The following is a 16,184-nucleotide window of genomic DNA, read 5'->3' as shown; positions in this document are numbered from 1 at the left end:
CCCTTCGTCTATAATTAAATAATTCACCTGAAAATGACACCAGCCCATTAGCATTTACCTCTAAACTGAGGGCCTGCTTAGCACCTGTCACCACAACACCTGGTCAGTGCCAGGCTCTACAAACCAACAGATGACATGAAGAGAACAGAAGTTTCTCATCAATTTCCACTGCTCACAAATATCACCAACTCCCCCTTTACCAAATCAAACCCCTCCCCCTTTACCAAATCAAACCCCTCTCCCCGAAAAAAAAAAAAAAGACAAAAAATAGTCCAATCCTATTATCCATGACACTAAGGAATGTGGAATACATAGATAAATTAAACCCACAGGGACTTCCCTGGTGGCACAGTGGTTAAGAATCTGCCTGCCAATGCAGGGGACGTGGGTTTGAGCCCTAGTCAGGGAAGATCCCACATGCTGAGGAGCAACTGAGCCCGTGCACCACAACTATTGAGCCCACGTGCCACAACTACTGAAGCCCATGTGCCTAGAGCCTGTGCTCCACAAAAAGAGAAGCCACCGCAACGAGAAGCCCGCACGCCGCAACGAGAAGCCCACGCACCGCAATGAAGAGTAGCCCCCGTCACCGCAACTAGAGAAAGCCCACACGCAGCAACAAAGACCCAACACAGCCAAAAATAAATGCATAAAATAAAATTTAAAAAAATTAAATCCACAGATAACATATTCCACTCTGAGAACCCTCCCCCCATCATTTCAACAACAGCTATTAAGACAGAGCAACAGAAACAGACTGAAACTTCTTTCTCTTCTCCTTTCTTAAAACAAAAGTACCATAACCTAGTAAAATAACAACGAAAGAAGGAAGAGAGGTGGTGACCTTGTAGGACAAGCTCTGAATAAGCATTTTTTCAGCATCTTCTTAAATAGACACATACACAATAAAAATTGAGAGCCATTAATTTCCTATATTCAAGACACTCATTTATTTGTCCTGATATTTGCTGAGAATCTGTCATACAACAGGCACAACTTGTATCTGAGGTGTCGGTGAGACAGCCTAACGCAAGCACTGGGTCTGGCAGTCAAACACAGTGGCCTAGAAATCAAGATTTAGACCATATCCACACCAAGTAGGAGATGAAACTGTGGTTGTGAAGAAGATCAGAAAGGTAAGGACAGAACTCTGAGCAAAATCAACACCGAAAGGGTGGGCAGATGAAGACCCAACAAGGTGACCAACAGGAACAGGCAGGAAGGCAAGCAGACGTGACACAGTGACACAGCATCAGAAAAGCAGAGAAAAGAAGGCCATTTCAAAAAAATAAGTCAGTGTTGAATGTTTCAAGTAAAATTAGGACAGAACAGCATCCCTTGGATTTGACAGCACTGAGATCATCAGTGAGCAATTTGAGTGGAGTGAGCAGGAAACATAGCCCAGACTAGGCTATCTGGGGAGTGTGTATGCCATCAAAAATGCTAACAATAAATGGAGACATGCTTTCAAAAACTTGGCTGGGAAGGGAAAAGAGAAACAGAATGACAGCTAAAGAGAGACGCAGGGTAAAAGGAAAGAATAGCTGCTTTTATTTTTGCTCTTAAGGTTTAAAAAGTGTATAATATGTAATATATAAATATTAGATATAAAGTAGAAATAGTAAATATAAAGTATATATATGTAATACATTATATATAAATATTGCATATAAATATTAAAACATATAGTAAAAGTCTGAAGATACAGGAGACATAAAGATGAGAAGGCTGGAAGGAATGAGATCCAAAGCACAGAGGGACAAAATTAGCCATGGGAGGAATGTGATACTTTTACCACTGAGATAAAAAGGAAGAACAGCCACAGAGGTAATAATAGGAGAGTACTAAAAGAAGGTTAAGAGAGGAAAACAAAGTTTAAATAGATGGCCTTGATTTCTCAGTGGAAGAGGATGCAAGAGTGGGAATGGGGCTTCCAGGTGAAGTCAGTGGACAAAGTAGTGTGAAGAAGTAGAAAATGAAATATTCATAAAAGTATGCAGGGGCTGGAGGATAACAGCAGACCAAAAATTCTAATGACACCTTAAAAGACAAAATGTCAGCTGAATGTGTAAACAATGCAAGGACTCTAAGTTCAACTTTCATGCACCATTTCTAAATAAACTACTTAAGGTACTAAAGCAAAACAGGGAACGAAGATGACAACATGGGGTCCAGGAACAGGCAAAACTAACCCAGGAGTATAATGAAAAGAAATTCAAGGCTGACAGCAGTGCAGCAGCCCTAGAAGCATAACAGAGCACTCAGTAAATAAGAAACCGGAAGATACAAGATATAGCAAAGAAAGTGTATGTTTCTTCCCTCCACAAGAAAACAAAGGTAATCAGAAATGCTAAGTAAGACCCATGATAACAAAAATATCCAATGATATACAAATTATATATGCATACAAAGGCTGAATGTAATTTTAAAAAATAAAAATGGGGGCTTCCCTGGTGGCGCAGTGGTTGAGAGTCCACCTGCCGATGCAGGGGACTCGGGTTCGTGCCCCGGTCTGGGAAGATCCCACATGCCGCGGAGTGGCTGGGCCCGTGAGCCATGGCCGCTGAGCCTGCGCGTCTGGAGCCTGGGCTCCGCAACGGGAGAGGCCACAACAGTGAGAGGCCCATGTACCACAAAAAATAAAAAAATAAAAATAAAAATGGTTGAATTCGTTGAAATGACAGGATTTTAGCTTTTTTCTTTTTATTTATTTTATTGTGATCTTGTAAAAATTGTTTTGCAGTGAAAATAATAAAAAAGATGGCCAATTTAAAAAAATGTTAAGAAAAAGACATACATGTCAACTGTGATACAAATATGAAAAAACCTAATATGGTTTTGAGTAAATAATAGGTAAAGAACAAAATGCTTGAAACACCTGTTGAGCAGCACAAGTAAAACAGCCCTAGAGCCCAGCTCCTCCTCTATGATTATTCAGTAAATAATACACATGTAGGCATGATATTTTAGGTGCTGTTGACTCATTTTCAGAACCAACCAATGGAGAGCTCAAGAAGGGACAGAGACACACACACACAACAGGGAGCTGAGATACAGTCTAATAAATTCATAAACATAGGTTTAAGCATGTTATTTAAAGTTATAAAAATAACCAACAGAAGAACAAAAAATTAGGAGGATGTAAGTTAAATTCCTCATCTTTATGCTTAAAGTTGCTAAGATACTGAAAAGCAAGCACATTACTTCAAGTTAGGTTACAAAAAAATAGGTTACACTGTTACAACGCAACTCTTACGACAGCTAGGTTAAAGAAATTATGTTAGGAGTAAGGGAAGATTACTCTATGTATGAATGATTTGTACACGTTACTTTTTATAGTAACTTTAAAATGCAGATTTAGAGTTAATCTGACGGTCAGACAATAATTTTACGAGCCAGAAAAGGTAACAATAGGACCTTCTATCTTGGCCTCCCATTTCTTCTTTATGTAAAGTATAATGCAATTTCTGCTTTTTTCAGTCACACACACACACAAATAAGTGAATGGGCGGTGGAAAGTGGGAAGTTTCAGGGGTAGATTATTGAAAAGAGAAAAGTCACTGAGGGAAACAGGAAAGAAAACTGACTAATGCTAGAAATGCTAACTTTATAGTGGCTTAAAAATCCACAAGGTCATATAACTGTTTCCTGTGATCTGGATGCAGGAAAGAAATCCAGTTCCTTGACTGATCCAGGCTGCAGGTCTCTTCCATGGCCAAAGAGCCCATGAGTCAACAATGGCAGAGTAAGCGATCCGTGGATCACAGATGAGTAGGAACAAAGTGAAAGCAAGAGATAAGCGAAAAATCAAAACAAGAGTACTGCTCTCGATAAAGTCAAAGAGTAGGTATTACACAGAGTAAAAAACTGAATAAGCACAAAACCAAGTTTAATATTCCAAAAGCTGAAATGTTCTGGAATGCAAGGTTAGAGCCAAGGAGACAGCACAGGAGTTGAGGGGGCCAAGCAGCAGTAAGACGTGTATGACTAAGAGAAGAAATTCATGTCATGAGCCAATGCGGAAGTCCTATGAAGAGAAAGCCCAGGGATGACCAGGAGGACAGCAGGCAGAGCAAAGAAAAGGATCAGAGGGCGGTATAAGACACACAGCCTTAGAGGAAGAAGGAGGAATCACGATGTTTTAGTAACAGCCATGGGGAACATGAAGAAGGCCCAGTGGGAACCTGGGAGCTAAGCGCAGGTACCCTCTGCAGAGGCACTGGCAAGGCTGAGCCCTGGAGGTGTTCAGTCTCAGCTGGTCACTGGATGCTCTTGCTTCTCAGCTTAATTACAGACTTTACCACAGGAAGGTATCCTTTTTTCTTCCCTCGCTGCAAATTAAGAAATAATTCATTACCTTGGCAGCTGAAACACCTAGTGATAAATAATTAAAGGCTTACCCCTACTTTCCGTAAGAGGTCCCCCACGATGTTTAGTGCTGATATCCTAGCTGAAGGAGTCAGTGGACTGGTACCAAAGCCGTTTGGTATAGCTAGAGAAAAATAAAAGGTGAGTGATTACTCTTGCAGTTCCCTTTACATTTGGGTTTTGATATTACAAAGCAGTATACACTCAATGAAAAATCAGTATAGTATTCCAAACTGTGGATAAAGTGGAGATACCACAAATATCTCCGCTGGATGTTTAGATTATATCCAATTTTTCATCATTATAAACAATGCTAAAAGGACATATACCCTTAAAACATCTAGACAAGTATTTCTGGATTTCCTGCCAATTTGACAGTCACTTCGTTTTAATTTTTGTTTGTTTTGTTTAATTTTTGTTTCCCCAATCAAAGAGTCATTTGAATCTTTTTTTCTGGAAGTCATCTATTTAATCTCTGCACTTTTTTCTACTGGGTCTTTAATCAATTTGCAAGGGCACTATACACTATAGATATTCACCTTTTCTCTTATATATGTTGTACTTCCCAGTGTGACATTTATCTCTTCAACTTTGTGGTTTGGGGGGAGCCTTGGGCTTCCTCACTGCAACATAATAAAAATGTTCCCCACATTTTCTCCTAATGTTTTTCTAAAAAACTTTTCACCAAGTTTAGATTAGTAAACTCATCAAATATCTAAAATTTTCCCCTCCAAATGGACATCTAATTGTCATAACACCATTTAGTGAAAAAGACTTATCTCATCTGAAATGGCACTAAAACCACACTGAATTCTCTATACATTTCAAGTTCCATTAAATTATTTGTCTATTCTACTAGAAATATGCTGCTTTAGTTATTATAGTGTTAAAATATATTTCCTAAAGGGCAAAGCCTCTTCTTGTTACTAACCTATTTCAAACTTTTATTGACTATTCTTGCACATTTACTCTTCCAGAGTAACTTTATTAAAAATAAAGTTACTCTGCCCCGGTCTGGGAAGATCCCATGTGCCGCGGAGCAGCTGGGCCCATGAGCCATGGCCGCTGAGCCTGCGCGTCCGGAGCCTGTGCTCCGCAACGGGAGAGGCCAGAACAGTGAGAGGCCCGTGTACCGCAAAAAAATAAAAAATAAAGAAAGAAAGAAAGTTTTATTTTTATTTTATATCTGGCTGCATTGGATCTTTGTTGCTGCACGTGGGCTTTTCTCTGGTTGAGGGGAGTGGGGGCTACTCTTTGTTGCGGTGCGCGGGCTTCTCATTGCGGTGGCTTCTCTTGTTGTGGAGCACGGGCTCTAGGCACACGGGCTCAGTAGTTGTGGCTCGTGGGTTCTAGAGCGCAGGCTCAGTCGTGGCGCACTGGCTTAGCTGCTCCACGGCATGTGGGATCTTCCCGGACCAGGGCTCGAACCCGTGTCCCCTGCACTGGCAGGCGGATTCTTAACCACTGCACCACCAGGGAAGCCCCAGAGTAACTTTAAAATGAACTTCACAACTTTAAAAATCCTATTAGGATTTTTATGAGAAATTTAAACTATTGAATGATTTGGGGAAAATGGATATTGCAACTAAATTAAGTCTTCCTATTCTGAATCATGGTATTTAACATGATAATTATTCACATCTTCTTTCATGCCCCTCAGCAAAGGTTTTCAGTCGTGCACATTTCTTCAATTTATTTTTGAGATATTAAAGCATGGCGGTTAAGAGCTCTGGAGCTAAACTGCTAGATACACATCCATCTCTGCCATTAACTGTGTGACCTTAAGTAACCAAATGTGAAAGGGGGCTAATAATAGCACTTAAATCATAAAGTTGTTGTTAAGTTTAAATTCATTAATAAATTTTTAAAATGCAGAGCACACAGTAAGTGCTCAATAAATGTTACTATTATTTTTATCTGCTTTCTACAGAGTTGTAATCAGCAGGTAAAATGCTTTTGTTGCTGCTGCTGCTACTATCCTTGTCCTCTAGAATATAATCACAATGAAGGTAGCAACTTAGTCTTATTAGACCACTATCCTCCCCACATCCTGAGTAATACTTGACACATAACAGGTGCTCAATGTGATACAAATAAACTGCTATACTTCTCTTGGCAGGAATTTCTGGATCATGTTTTTCCCTATTCCCCTCGAATTTTATATTTTAGGTATTATTAAATCTGTACTTTTATGGTAAGTTGTCTTGAATGCTTTTTGGAAACAGGCATTTTATCAATAAAACACAATTAGAGTTAGACCACTTCGTAGAGATCAGCTCTTCAATCTTGCCACTGATTTCTCTAACCTCTGGCTTCTCACTGTGTCTGTGCAGACTTTCTTGTCATGAAACGGCAGCTTTTAGGTCAGTGAAAGCTCATGCTATCAGTTCCAATTGAAAAACCTGTCTGTCTGGACAAATATTACTGCCTTAGGGCTGACATTATCGTAACTGTGCCAGAGCAAAGCTCTATGTCCTACTAACATCCCCTTGAGGTTCCAGACTATTCTGATTAGTGCTCAACTAAAGAATTTTCAGAATTTATCTGCATAATTCTAATTAGTAACGTAAAAGCAAAGCTTTGTTAATTCTCAAATGCAAGTAATTCTAAGGTCCTCAAATACACAAGCAGCCATTCCGAAAAACGAGAGCTTCTGATGACTGCTGTAATCTATATACTGCCTGCTCTGTATTCTCAGCAGCAGAGTCAGCACGTACCAGTACAATCAATAACTAACTATACAGAATTTTCACATACCTTACCTCAGCTCATAAAAAGACGAAAATAGGGTGAATTATCTATTCAAGGGCTACTGAGCACTTGAAATGTGGCCAACGCAATCAGAAACTCAATTTTAAATTTTAATTCATTTAAATCAATAAAAATTTTAAATTTAAATAGTCACACTGGAGTAGCTACTGTATTGGGCAGCACAAACATGGAGTGCACTAACCACCCAGACAGAAACCTTCTCGTATCACTCTGAAAGATAAAGTCCTATATTTTTAAAAAAAGTGTGAAGAAAGACAGCTTCCATTGAGGGAGAAGAAAGTATAGGGGGGCTGTGGAAGTAGCTGAAATATGATCTCCAAGCTGCAAAAACTAAATAAATCTCAATTGAGAGCTTCAGGGTTCCATTCTTAACGTTCTATCTAGTGGCTACTAAATCATTTTTCAGCTTACCTGGATTTAAAATAACACCCTGACTTATGGCAAAAGGCATATTCTTTCTGTACTATTCATCAGTTACTCTGAACATCACCTATGAAAATGGCAGCTACTGAGGCATGTTATAGAATGGACATGTCCACCCAAGCCAATCTTAAGACAAGTCTGAATGGTAACTCAGTGAGTCTCTGTACTTCCTGTGTATAAAGCCTTCTAGTCTCCCATGATATGTCAAGTGACAAAAGAAATAAAACTGCATTTAAATACAATCCCAAACACAACACCATAAAGCAACTATACTCAAATAAAAATTAATTAAAAAATACAATCCCCAAACTTGTGTGTAACAAGGTGGCACAAACACAAAAAAGCACACACAATAGAAAAAAATTCGAAGTGTTAATAAGAGTTGACTTTGAGCCCTAAGATTGCAGATGGATTTTATTTTTTCTCTTGTTTTTAATTTTTTCTACATGAACATGTATTACTGCTATAGTCAAAAAATAAATTTCCCTTAAAAACCTTTATTAAAATTTCAATTTATTAAGCTGCTCTTGTCTTAAATGTAGCCCTCATCTCACTGTTTCCTACTAATGAGTTGGCCTAGGAGAACAATGCCTTCTGCTTCACTCAGTGCTAGATTTAACCAACTTTTAAACTAAAATGATTGCTTAGGGACTTCCCTGGTGGTCCAGTGGTTAAGACTCCGTGCTTCCAATGCAGGGGGCATGGGTTCGATCCCTGGCTGGGGAACTAAGATCCCACAGGCCACACAGCATGGCCAAAAAAAAAAAAAAAAATTAAAATGATTGCTTAAACCTTAGCAACCCCTGCTTCACCAGCAAAGCCTCTTAAGTGGATAATCAACCACAGGTTCAAAAAGAAAAGACACTACAAACCTTTTGGTGAAGGAAAGCTGTTCTCTGTTCCTTTGCCAACAGGAGTAGCTGGCAAAGAAAGTGATGCTTGGACAGCAGAATCCATCTTTTCACAGTCTAGAGTTGGAGAACTGGGAGCCGACTTTCTAGTTACTTCCTGCTGTCTCTCCCGAACAGCTAGTTCTTGTCTTAAATCTGTAAAATGTTGCAAAAGTAGTAATATTCACTAGAGGAAGCAAATACATCAAGCAAAGTCACATCTGAAATGGCATAAAGACACTCTTCCTAAATTATTACTTCTCAAAAATGAATTTCCTATTTAACAATTTTTATTTCCAGGGGAATAAAAATGACAACAACCCTACTGTCTACATGATCATTTAGACTTTAAAAATGCTATAAAGTTAACAGAACAATTATTTATGCCTATATGAAAAAAGAAATAGGGCAGAGTCCAAAGTAGAACTCACAGTGAACATATATGACACAAAAATAAATATTCTTTACCAACTCATTTGCATTTATTTTGAAATGATGACGTAGTTTGGGGATTATTACAGAATCAATGAAGTGTATTTTTGTCATTTTAAATGGGTTGGCTTTTTTTTTTTTTTTTACTAACTATCCTATAAAATACTTTGTTTTAGAAAGGAAGTAGTCAAAATAGTTGCAAATTGTTTTCTTGTTTTGAAATATTCAATTTTTAACCCAAAATTAATGTTTTCTTTTCCAGTTATACAACTGACCTACAGAATACTTGCTTATATTAAAAAAAAAGATACAAAGTTACCATACTCCTGGGTATATATCAAAAAGAATTCAAAGTAGGACACCGAGATATTTGCACATCCATGTTCATTATGGACACATGATAAGTGAAATAAGCCAGTCACAAAAAGATAAATACTGTATGATTTCACTTATATAAGGTATCTAGGGTGCAGTAGTCCCTCCTTTATCTGAGGAACATATGTTCTAAGACCCTCAGTGGATGATTTATGTCCACTGAGCGTGATGGTGCAAAATTTCATCCTGCTACTCAGAACAGTACACAATTTAAAACTTATGAATTGTTGATTTCTGGAATTCTCCACTTAATATTTTCAGACTGCAGCTGACCATGGGTTACTGAAACCATGGAAAGCTAAACCTCGGCTAAGGAGGGACTACTGTAGTCATACCTAACAACAGTAAGTAGAACTGCAAGGCTTCCCTGGTGGCACAGTGGTTAAGAATCTGCCTGCCAATGCAGGGGACACAGGTTCAAGCCCTGGCCCAGGAAGATCCCACATGCCACAGAGCAACTAAGCCTGTGTGCCACAACTACTGAGCCTGTGCTCTAGAGCCCGTGAGCCACAACTACTGAGCCTGCATGCCACAACTACTGAAGCCCGCACACCTAGAGCCCGTGCTCCACAACAAGAAGCCACCGCAATAAGAAGCCCGCGCACCACATGGAAGAGTAGCGCCCGCTCGCCGCAACTAGAGAAAGCCCGCGCACAGCAACGAAGATCCAAGGCAGCCAAAAATAAAAATAAATAAATTTATTTTTAAAAAAAGAGAGAGAGAAAGTAAAACTGCAGTTGCCAGGGGCTGGGGAAGGGAGAAATGGGAATTTGTTGTTCAATAGGCAAAGAGCTTCAATTCTGCAACATAAAAAAGTTCTAGAGATCTACAAAACAATGTGAACATAGTTTAACATTACTGAACTGGACCCTTAGAAATGGGTAAGATGGTAAATTTTATGTTACGTGGTTTTTTTTAACCAGAATTGTAAACTTAAAAATAGGATAGAGTTAATATTTTATACATTATATAAATTATGAGTTCTTCAGATGAATAAACCCTCCCCCAAAAAAGGAAAAGTCATGAAAAAAACAATTTTTAGAAGAGCCAATAAACATTAGCAAAAAGTTCTCACGAGTAGTAACCAAAGAACTACAAATTAAAAACAACATGATATCAATTTACAACTTTCAAATAGATTTTTAAATAATTTTAAAATCTGTTTTTGGGGCTTCCCTGGTGGCACAGTGGTTGAGAGTCCGCCTGTCGATGCAGGGGACACGGGTTTGTGCCCCGGTCTGGGAAGATCACACATGCCGCAGAGCGGCTTGGGCCCATGAGCCATGGCCGCTGAGCCTGCACGTCTGGAGCCTGTGCTCCGCAATGGAAGAGACCACAACAGTGAGAGACTCCCGTACCGCAAAAAAAAAAAAAAAAGAAAGAAAGAAAGAAAATGTGTTTTTATTATTCACAATACTAGTAAACATTGTGAGAAGGACACTCAGTCACTGCCAGAGTGTAAAGTTACCAACTTTCTAAAAAGTAATTTAGCAGCATCCATTACAACCATTAAAGATACTTGTATCCTTTGCCACTTCTAAGAATCTAAGAAAATCAAAGATACTCCCCAATATTATGTACAAGGACACTATTTACAGCAAAAAATTAACCACCAATAATAAAGGACCCATCAAAAAAAATCATATATAATAGAATATTATACATTTTTAAAAACCTGTTTCAAAAGATTTTTTTTAATGGCATGGATTACATTCACTATATTAAAGGAGGATAGAAAAAAATATATATGTATATATAATGTGGTTCCAATTATATAAAGGAAAAAAATATACAGGTATGTTTATGTATAGTCACAGGGAAGAGTGGAAAGAAACACACCAAACTCTTAGTGGGTTCTTTCAAGATAAAGGGATTGACAGAGACTTTGTTTCTTCTTTACAACATTCTGCATTCTAACGTGCATGAAAGAAAAACAGAGGGAGGGAAGGAGAATTTTAAAAGAAAGTATATATTCTCTATATGTATAATATGTATACAGCAATATGTACACATATGTAATGCTAATATGTGCATGACAAAATTGCTTAGGACAAGCAAAAAGGAAAAACTCCAAACAAACCAAGCAGTATATACGCACAGTGGTAATGGTTAAGGCTTTAGGAAATAGACCAGGGTTTGAATCCCTACTGACAACTCAAACTCTCTGTGCCTCAGTTTTCTGACCTACAAAATGGAGATAATAGTACCTGCCTCCTAGAGTTGATGATGTAGATATTGAATAAACAGATTCAAAGTACTTAGCATTGTGTTTGACAAAAGCATACAAACGTGTAGCTTTAAAAAGCTGATCCTGAAGCTAGCTTAGCACTCTGGCTCAGGGACAGTAAGGTAATAAATATTCTTTAAGTATAAATTTTACCTCTTGCTTCATCCTTTAACCTCTGTACAGAGACCAACAAAGATTCCTTTTCATCAAGTTCACTTTCTAAAAATGCATTTCGTTCAATGGCTTGATTTAGCCTTTGTTCAAAGTCTTCCAGCGAAACTATCGTTGCCCTAAAAAAAAAAAAAAAAAAATGAAAGTCCATGAATTAAATAAATAATGTGCAAATAGCTACTACAAAAGGAAACTGTCAGTTTATCTCATGCCATTTCCTGACCTAGAAAGCCTGGCCCAGTTAAAAGAGAATGATCTCGCCCCCTTCTGACCTCTGGTGCATTTAGTGTCTCTACCACCATTCGGGGCCATTCAATGTATTCTTTTCTCTTAAATTCCCATCTAAATTCCTTCAAGTTTCTTAAAGGAAGCCTACTTATCATACAATTTATATCTCCCCATTGGACTTTAAACATGAGTCAATGAAGTTTACATATTTTCAGGAAGAAAACTTTTCAATAGTTTTAGAGTATGTTAAGAATTAACTAAGGGGGCTTCCCCGGTGGCGCAGTGGTTGAGAGTCCGCCTGCCGATGCAGGGGACACGGGTTCGTGCCCCGGTCCGGGAAGATCCCGCATGCCGCGGAGCGGCTATGGCCGCTGAGCCTGCGCGTCCGGAGCCTGTGCTCCGCAATGGGAGAGGCCACAACAGTGAGAGGCCCGCGTACCGCAAAAAAAAAAAAAAAAAAAAAAAGAATTAACTAAGAATTAGTTTAAAACGCGGTCCCAGGTCCCACTCTATTTACTTTCTTCCTACCAAGGTTTCTTCTTCCCGCATTTCTCATCTTATTCAGCAAACATTCACAAGTACCTGCTATGTGCCCTCTACCCACTATGTGCTACAGAAATAAAATTTCCTAACCTCAAGTTAGAACTCTCAATGCCAGGGGTCCCCAGCAGGAGGTGAGCGGCATGAGTGAGCAAAGCTCCATCTGCCACTCCCCATCGCTCGCATTACCTCCTGAAAACCCCCTCCACTCCACCCCCACCCACCCCCGTCCCTGTCTGTGGAAAAACTGCCTTCCACGAAACCAGTCCCTGGTGCCAGAAAGGTTGGGGACCGCTGCTCAATGCCATGTCCAATTTTACCACCTCCCGTCAACTGTCAAAATGCCTCTCAATTCCACTTGCTCTCCTCCAACCTTCTGCCCTTGGCTTAATTCTTCATACATCACCTGGATTACTCCTCAATGGTCTTCACATCTCCTCCTACATCTCCTCCTCCCTACTTTCAATTCCTCAGTATTATCTTCCCAAATCACAATCTGATAATACTCCTTTGCTTAAAAATTCTTAAGGAGCACCTCTTTGCCTACAGAATGACTTTCAAACATAGCTGAGCACAAGATTCTCCACAACCTGGCCCCAAACATCTTCCAGTCTCATCTTGTTCAGCCATATTGTCTTTACACACTTCAGTCAAAGTGAAATATTAATACCTCATGCACTTTCCTGCCTCTCTGCCTTCGCATCTCTCTCTTCACTGGTTAACATCTACTCCTCCTTGCAGACTCAGCTTCCCCAGTTACCACAGAGTACTTGAGCTGTGCCCTTCTCTATGCCCTGGAGCAGTCTGTACATTCCTCTGTACCAGTGTTTACCACGTGGATTGTCCCTATCTGTCACGCCTAAGGGCAGTGGCTAGCTTATCTTTGTATCCTCAACTCTAGCATCATGCCAAGCATTTAAGTGTCACTCAGATACTAAGGAAAGGAATATCAGACAATCATTGTAAAGTAATAGGAATTAAGTTTGGAATGGTTAAGAAACAACTAATTATAGATATATGCAATCTTGGCAAAGTAACGGCAAGCCACTATAGGCTGTTCAGCAAAATCATAATAAAAGCATTATTTTGAGACAATTCATTGGTCAGTATTAAAACAGAAGAGAATAAAAAGCAGTGAAAATTTAAAGACAGATCAGCTAGGAATTAACTGCAGGATTCAGGTATAAGATGTGAGGACCTTCAAGAAGTGTGGTAGTACTGAGAACATACAGGGAAGATGGAGGAATGAATGAGACATGTTTTAAAGAAAAACCAACAGGATCAACAATGGTACCTGAAAGGAGGAGGAAAAAGGAAAACCAGAAAGAAAAGCCTGGAAGGGCATTACCTGGGGAGATCAGGATTTTTGGTAAGTTTCAATGTGACGAGTTACAGGTGACATGAAATACCAAAAGGAAATGTTCTGGAACTAAGATCTAGGTGATAGGTTGAGCCTAAAACCAAATTCTAATCACTGACTGCCAACTTCTGTCATTGCAACAGAAGGCACACACACCGCTCACGTACCGCTTCGCCCGCTCCAGGTCGTCGTTGGCCTGCTCCAGCTCCCTCACGTACTTATGTAGCTGCTCCTTAATGGCCCGGGTCTGACTTAGATCATCTTCTAATACTGAGACCTGCTTGTAGCTCTGTGCATACTGATGCTCCAGTTTCTCCTGAAGGTGTGGGTATAGGAAGGAAAGCATGTGTCATCAACATATAGTTTTCTTTAATAAAGGATGTAACCCAAGTAAGGGGTGGGACGGGGGCGGGTGGGAACCAAGAGATTCACCCACAATCTGAGTTGGTGGTACCCCTCTCTCCTTTTTACACTATTTAAAAACAATGACACATTCATTCCAAGTGCCTTAACTCATATAAAATTAGTCAATCATTCTCCTCTCAAAGAAATTTAATAATGATCTCTTTGAAAAGAGGTAAAATAGTGAAACCGTTGCCTTAAAAACCTCAGTCTTGGTGGGGGAACCTCCGGGTTCTTAGGCTGAATGCAGCCCAGGGTAAGCACAAAGAAGCTGACTGACAAGAGTTCAAATTCCCTATACCTCACCTTCCCCAAATCTACCCCACTGCCCAGACACAGGAACACCCCAAGCATCTGGCTTAGGCATGTGAGGAAGAGCAGCAAAAAGGGGTTAATCTTTCACTCCTGAAAATTCCTTGTTAGAAGGGAATTTTTAAAAACTAAACTCCAAAACTAAAGGGACTGCAAACCATAATGAAATAAATGTGTATTTCATACAAATATAATTTTAAAGTGCCACACAATAAGGTACTGTGTCAAAACAAATAATCAGGCAGCTTTTGAAAATATAGGAACTACAACGTAATAGTATAGCTAGGAACATTACAGCTAAAAAACTGACAGCTACAGTTTCCAAGTGAACTCCTGAACTCTAAACCACCTTTCCCTTGGTTCCATGAAAGCAAACAGTTTTTGTCAAAAATTCACTTTAGGCCTTTTTACATTTTTATGTTGCCTGCTGCTCTTAAGCTCCACCTAAAAGAATGTATTTCTCATTTTAATAAAACCCAGCAAATGAGACACCAGCTTTTACTGCCACAATTACCTTTAATGCTTCCACTTCATACTTCAGTCTTTGGTTATCAGCTTGCAAGTCTCTATTTCTTTGTTCAGCCTGTACTAACTGTGCCTCCAACTCTGCTTCTAATTCTCTGCTTCCTTCCTGGAATTCAACTAGCTCATCCCGAGCTTCCTGGAAGCTAATCAGAAACAAAGCGGGAAAGATCAGTTATAGTAGGAAGCATAAGGATCATCCTGAAGATGATTATATATCAATTCAATAATTTTTGCCTGAACGTTATGCTACCATAAAATATACTAAACAATAAAGGCCATCTATTTTGCATCTCTTACTCTATATTCAGGATTCAATGAAAATAAATTATAAGCCTCAGAAGGATTCATTTTTTATACACTTCACCCCTTTCTTATTTAACATATTGATAAAGAAGCACATATTACTATCCACAAATTAGTTTAACATTTAGATTTGTTTTTTCAACGTAATTGGCTTCCTCTGTAATTCTATTATTTAATTTTATGCGTTTAAAAATGTTATTCTGAGAAGGGGTCCATAGGCTTTCCCCAGCCTATGAAGGCACCTATGGCACAAAAAGACTAAGAACCCCTGCCATAGACGCACACTTCCCATATCCCCTAGCACAGTACAGTAACTGGCTTCAGCAACAACAGTGAAATAGCAATAAAAGGTTTGACAGGACTTCCCTGGTGGCGCAGTGGTTAAGAATCCGCCTGCCAATGCAGGGGACAAGGGTTCAAGCCCTGGTCTGGGAAGATCCCACGTGCCGCGGAGCAACTAAGCCCACGAGCCACAACTACTGAAGCCCATGAGCCACAACTACGGAAGACAGCGAGCCTAGAGCCTGTGCTCCGCAACAAGACAAGCCACCGCGATGAGAAGCCCATGCACAGCAATGAAGACCCAATGCAGCCCCCCCAAAAAAAAAGTCTGACGAGTCTTACTAAACTGTTAACCAAAGTTGGAAGATGTATATATATTTTAGAAAGATTTCATTTTAAAAAGAAATTTAAGATAAGTTTTGGTACTTAAAAGGTTATCTACAAGTTTTCCCAACTAAGTGAAATGATTGAGATTTTATAAAATGCTCCATATACCCCTGAAGCTCTTGCCCCTCCCTCAAAGCTTTGCTGGCTCCAGACACTGATAACACCTGCCTGAAGAAAGTCTACCCTA

General features: G+C 39.4%; 1 protein-coding gene across 1 annotated transcript in view; it reads right to left on the bottom strand.

Annotated features, from left to right (window-relative positions):
* Window positions 1–16,184, bottom strand: part of NDEL1 (nudE neurodevelopment protein 1 like 1) — a 33,600-nt gene that overhangs the window by 8,645 nt on the left and 8,771 nt on the right. Inside the window, exons 3-7 of the mRNA XM_065896855.1 lie at window positions 15,015–15,168; window positions 13,954–14,102; window positions 11,641–11,777; window positions 8,436–8,609; window positions 4,401–4,492 (exon numbers count right to left, since the gene is read on the bottom strand). Coding sequence (XP_065752927.1) covers window positions 4,401–4,492; window positions 8,436–8,609; window positions 11,641–11,777; window positions 13,954–14,102; window positions 15,015–15,168 — 706 coding nt within the window. The remainder of the gene's footprint in view (window positions 1–4,400; window positions 4,493–8,435; window positions 8,610–11,640; window positions 11,778–13,953; window positions 14,103–15,014; window positions 15,169–16,184) is intronic.

Source organism: Phocoena phocoena, chromosome 19, assembly GCF_963924675.1.
Source record: "Phocoena phocoena chromosome 19, mPhoPho1.1, whole genome shotgun sequence".
NCBI classification, from domain to species: Eukaryota; Metazoa; Chordata; class Mammalia; order Artiodactyla; family Phocoenidae; genus Phocoena; species Phocoena phocoena.
This window is presented reverse-complemented; position numbering and strand designations above follow the sequence as displayed.